This window comes from Marmota flaviventris, chromosome X, assembly GCF_047511675.1.
Source record: "Marmota flaviventris isolate mMarFla1 chromosome X, mMarFla1.hap1, whole genome shotgun sequence".
In the NCBI taxonomy this organism is placed as follows: Eukaryota; Metazoa; Chordata; class Mammalia; order Rodentia; family Sciuridae; genus Marmota; species Marmota flaviventris.
The window spans coordinates 61,028,902-61,033,802 of NC_092518.1; the positions used below are offsets into that span (position 1 = coordinate 61,028,902).

The 4,901-nt window shown below is 46.9% G+C and overlaps 1 protein-coding gene across 1 annotated transcript; it reads right to left on the reverse strand.

The window, feature by feature from the left end:
• Window positions 1-1,013: 1,013 nt before the first annotated feature.
• On the reverse strand, window positions 1,014-4,464 carry LOC114093090 (G-protein coupled receptor 83-like). The gene is made up of 4 exons (XM_027935784.1): window positions 4,006-4,464; window positions 3,288-3,413; window positions 2,046-2,179; window positions 1,014-1,665 (listed from the first exon to the last, which is right to left on the reverse strand). The coding sequence occupies exons 1-4, from the start codon at window positions 4,462-4,464 to the stop codon at window positions 1,014-1,016; spliced, it is 1,371 nt and encodes a 456-aa protein (XP_027791585.1).
• Between the last annotated feature and the right edge of the window lie 437 nt (window positions 4,465-4,901).

Below are 4,901 nucleotides of genomic sequence, written 5' to 3' on the forward strand. Positions count from 1 at the left end.
ATTGAGGGAGAGCGGGGAGGAAAGAGGAGGATAAAGTTGAGGAGAGATAAGGAAAAAAGAAATTGGTGAAAGGAGCGAAGAGAAAGGAGAAAAAAGGTGGGTAGGCGTAGGAGGGAAAGGGAAAGGAGGGGAATGGAGGAGAGTAGGAAATAAAAGATGGCAGGAGAGGTGAGAAGGAATTTATAGAAAGAGGAAGGGTAAGAGAAGAGAATGAGGAGAGGGAAACTGTGGAACAGAGGGAGGAGGAAAAGATGACGTAAAGGCAAGAGATAGGGAGGGGGAAAGATATGGGGAGGTCAGCAGGAGATGAAAAGGGCAATGCCAAGGGTAATGAAAAAGGGCATGAAGAAGAGGGAGAAAGATAAAGAGCACAAGAAATTCCATTCCCAACCTGGCATCATCCTGACACAAACATCAGTGCCTTTCAAAGTGCATTAGTAACAATGTCTCCAGAATAAAGGCAGTAGTAGCCCGAGAAGGATGTAATATTACTTCCTCCTCATCTCTCCTACTGAGTTGAAATCCTTCTAGGCTAAAGATACAGGAACAATTGAAATGCCAGGGAGCACATTAGACATTTTCTTTTTCCTGAAAAAGAAAGACAAAACCATGAGGAGACAGTGTCTGTAATATGGACAACATCATGCCCACTTGGTACACAAGAATGAATAGAGGAGATTGCTGGCCACAAACAGAGATGGGCTTCCAAGTCAAAGTGGAATTTTTCTTTAAGTGTCAGGGAAACAACTCTGATGAGTCTAGAGAGCTAATATCCTTAGTGTACTCAGTGTTGAGAAAAATAAATAAATAACAGGAAAGAGGAAAAGGGGAAAAGGCAAAGGAAATGAAAGAGTGACTGAGACATATGGTGGTTCACATATGGCCCCTACCCCTCAAGTACCAACCCCTTTCCTCCCTACCACACCCATGAGAAATGAATGAGTGCTTGTTGTTTTGGTCCCATCCTATCTCAGGTATTTTGAGGATGGGTAACCTATCGCGGTCTGGGCATTTTAAACTCTAGGCACTGTTGGATAGAGAAAGGAGACTTCCACTGTGGGGGAGGGAGGGGGACTGGGTAGCTCATCGAAATCTTTGAATCGTGGGAATTTGGGCACTCCGGGATTGGGATCCACCCAGGCAGGACGGTGGGTGGGTGACACAGAGCTCAGCCGGCGGTGCTCCCCCCTCAGGCGGCTGATTCCATCAAGCAGCGTCTTCTGGATTTCCATGATGACCTTCTGAACTTCAATCCGGAAGCTATCGCTGAGCCAGCAGTAGATGTAGGGGTTGTAGCAGGAGCTGCTAATTGCCAGCCAGTGGAGGAAAAAATACAGACCATTGTGACTTGAGATGGATTCACTGGACAGCAGCACCAGGTAGAGGTTGAGGGGGAGCCAGCTGATTGTGTAGACAAGCACCACTGTCATCAGCATCTTCAGGGTCTGCTTCTTCTTCCCACGCTGGCAGATGTAGGTATGGATATTGATGTCATCGACAGCATTATGGATCCACAGCTTCTTGGCTACATGACCATAGACGACCACCAGCACCATCAATGGCAAGATGAAGAAGAGCAAAAAGGTGCCCAGGTCAAGGTATTTCCATGTGGATTTTGAAGTATAGGGGAAACTGGGGAGGCAGGCAGTTTCCTCAGTAATGTTTCTAGGTTACAAGACAGAGAAAGAAAAAAAAAACAAAACTTTATTTGCCTTTTTCTTAAAACCCACAGCTAGCTGTTACATTTTCAGTTAGTCCTTAAGGGGCAGACATATTTAACTGTTTGTGTCTGCATTGATCCTAAAGCCCAGTGTTATGAAGCACCGAGCTCTGAGGTTCCTTCGAACCAGATTTCTCAAATAACATAAAGGAAAATTTTAGTCCCCAAACAGGAAAGGATATGTCTAATAACCCAATGCCATGAGAGTACTTGGGAACTCTTATGATAAATTCCAGCTTAGGGGAATTTATTTTCATCACCATGTTTTGAAATATGCTACTCCATGAGTTAATGCATGTAGATATTGAGGTCATGAGTTGCTTACCCAATTTCCACCTGGTAAAGTTTCTGGTAAATAGCATGTGGCAAAGCAGCACAGGTGCTCACAATCCAGATAATAATGATGCAAACATTGCCTTGCATTGGAGTAATCCGGGACTTGAGGGGATATAGCATCACCTAGAAGGAAAAGGACCCCAACCCAATTCAACAATTCAAATTAGGGTTACATATTAGCCCTTCATCGACTGAAATTCTGGTGCAAATTTGCAAAGATTTGGTAGGTAGGTAGAAAATGTGATTTGAGTACTAGTTCACTTGAAAACTGTATGACCTTTTTTTGATGAAAGAGCAACATTAGCTAATGTTGAGAAAAACATTTCAATGAGATGTCAGGAATCCTAGTAGACCAACTTCAAATTACCTGTCTCTGAGTTGGGAGTTTAATGGAGGAAAAGGCTGGATGTCCAAAAGTGTGATTTATTTTTATTATTATGTTTGGATGTGTAAGCACTCCTCATACTTCTTCACCCCTCCTCTCACCTAGCTCTTTATGCCCTTTACCTTCTACTTCCATCCCCTCCCATCTTGATCCCTCCATGACCACTCATTCCTTCCTCTCTCACTCCCTCCAAGTCTCCTATTTCCCTCCATCTCCTATCACTGGATCCTTCCAAGGCCCCTCCCATTTGGCTCCAGCCACAGGCCCTCCAATCCCCTCTTTGTCCCTCCCACCTCATTCATTTTCTCCCTCCCTCCCAACTCATTAACTATGTAACCCCTCCCAGCTTCTCATCCCCTCCCCTACTTCCTTTTACGTCACTTCTGACCCTCCTCCCAGTTTTTTCCTCCCCAACTATCTTCAATTCCTCAGCCCTCCCTCACCCCCACCACCCAAACTCAGCCCACCACCAGCCCTGAAGCCACACCCACCTCTGACTCATCCCTTCCCTCTCTCTTTTTTTTTTCCCCTTAGCTGGTCCTGCAATGCAGCAAATAAGAAATGTTTTCCAAAGGGGGAGAGCAGGTTTTTTTTTTTTTATTATTTGTTTATTGGCCACATCTCTGTTCCCATAGCATTATATCAAAGATGGTAGCATTTTTATTATGTAAGATTTAATTTCATGAAAGTCTATATTTCCTCATTTGCAATTCCCCTCAACTGTACATATTCATTCACATATATTATATCAAGAAACTCAAAGAACTTTCCAGATTATTTGTGATCTTACCTGACTCTGTTTACCTAAGAAGAAAATTTATCTTTTACAAGATCTGAGAAACATACCCGATGTCGGTCCAGGGAAATAGCAGCCATGCTCATCACAGTTACATAGGCACAAGAATACTGGGCAAAGCGACTGAGGTGGCATGTCATCTTCCCAAACACCAAGGAATTACACAGATAGCGCACCTAGGGGAAAGAATGCTTCATGAGGCACACAGCCCTGGATCCACCACTCTCACAAGCCCCAAAACACAAGTAAAAGAATCTTTTCTTCACTAAACTGTTGGCATTATTGTCTCAAAAAACAAAGAAATATTTCCACACTGCAGTTCTGCTCTTCCCATCTTCTCCACACAAACAGTCCGGTTTGGAGACATAGACACCAAATCACAAAATCTGTTAAATACCTTCAATTCCAAGCACTGCATTTGAAATGTGGAAAAACTGAGTGGATCTTTGTGACAAAACTCAGACTCACATGTCAGACCAAAATCTCATCTGCAACAGGTCCCCAAGTCTCTCTCAGCCTCTGTCAAGGCAGCAGATTAACTCAGCAATGCACCTACACCCCTGGCTGTCTCATTTTGCTCCCCCACCCCATTTCTAAACCCTTTGCAATGTCTCTCAACCATTCTAACCTCTGTGCAAACGTTCTCCAAATCAACCCAACCCATTCCAGCACTTCCTCCCGCCAAACATCTCTCTCTGCTTCAAGTGTAAAGTTATACCTTAACTTTCTCCCTATTCCCCAGGTCGCCTTCCTCAGAACCCAGCTTACCATGGTGAAGGGGGAGCTGAGAAGAGCCAGCATCATGTTGGTCACGGAAATGTTGACGACGAAGAGGCCGGTGGCGGTGTGCACCCTCTTGTATTTCATAATCACATGGTTTAAGACCCAGTTGCCTATGATGGCAGCAAAGACCACTATGGTGTACCCTACCACTAGCCAGAACTGCACCTGCTCATCCTGAGACACCACTTCTGAAGCTACGGGACCCGACGTGTCGGCCAGGTCGCCGGTGTCTGGCATCATGGAGAGCACGCTATTGCGGCCGGCTCGGCCAACTGCAGAGGCGGCGTTGGAAATGGCCTGCAGCACCTGAGAGGTGGTGGAGGTGATCAGGTCATCAAAGCCGCTGGGCACGCTCAGAGCTTCAGGGGTCAGCTCATCCCCATAGCTCATGGTGCCGGGGTTTGGCAAAGACCCTTGGGGCAATTCTGTGGTTGGGGCGTCCATCCTGACGCCTTTGGAGGACCGTGAGGTCCTTAAGCTACGGGGTCAGGAAGTGCCCAAGGAAGGAAAAGGGGAAAGTGAGGCCCTCGACGGAGAGCCCAGCAAGCTCTGCTCAGTGCGCTGAAGCTCTGAGCTAAGAAAGGTGTTCTCCAAGGTGTCTGAAATGGGGAGGGGAAAGAAGCGGCTTGGAGTGGTCAAGTGCGCAGAGCTGAGCTGGGCAGCTGAGCGCTGAGCCGAGGAACGCGGACAGCTCCAGATGCTCCGCTGCCTGGACAGCGCAGGCAGCGCCCGTTCTGAACTGGGGACAGCGTCAGGCGTTGCCCCAGCCCCCTCCTCCTCTCCGCAGTCCTGGGTCTTTCTGACTCAATTTCTCTGTCTGCAATCAGTCCGTAAGTCCGTCTGTCCGAGGCCGGCCCGCGCTGTAGGCAGGGCGGAGCCAG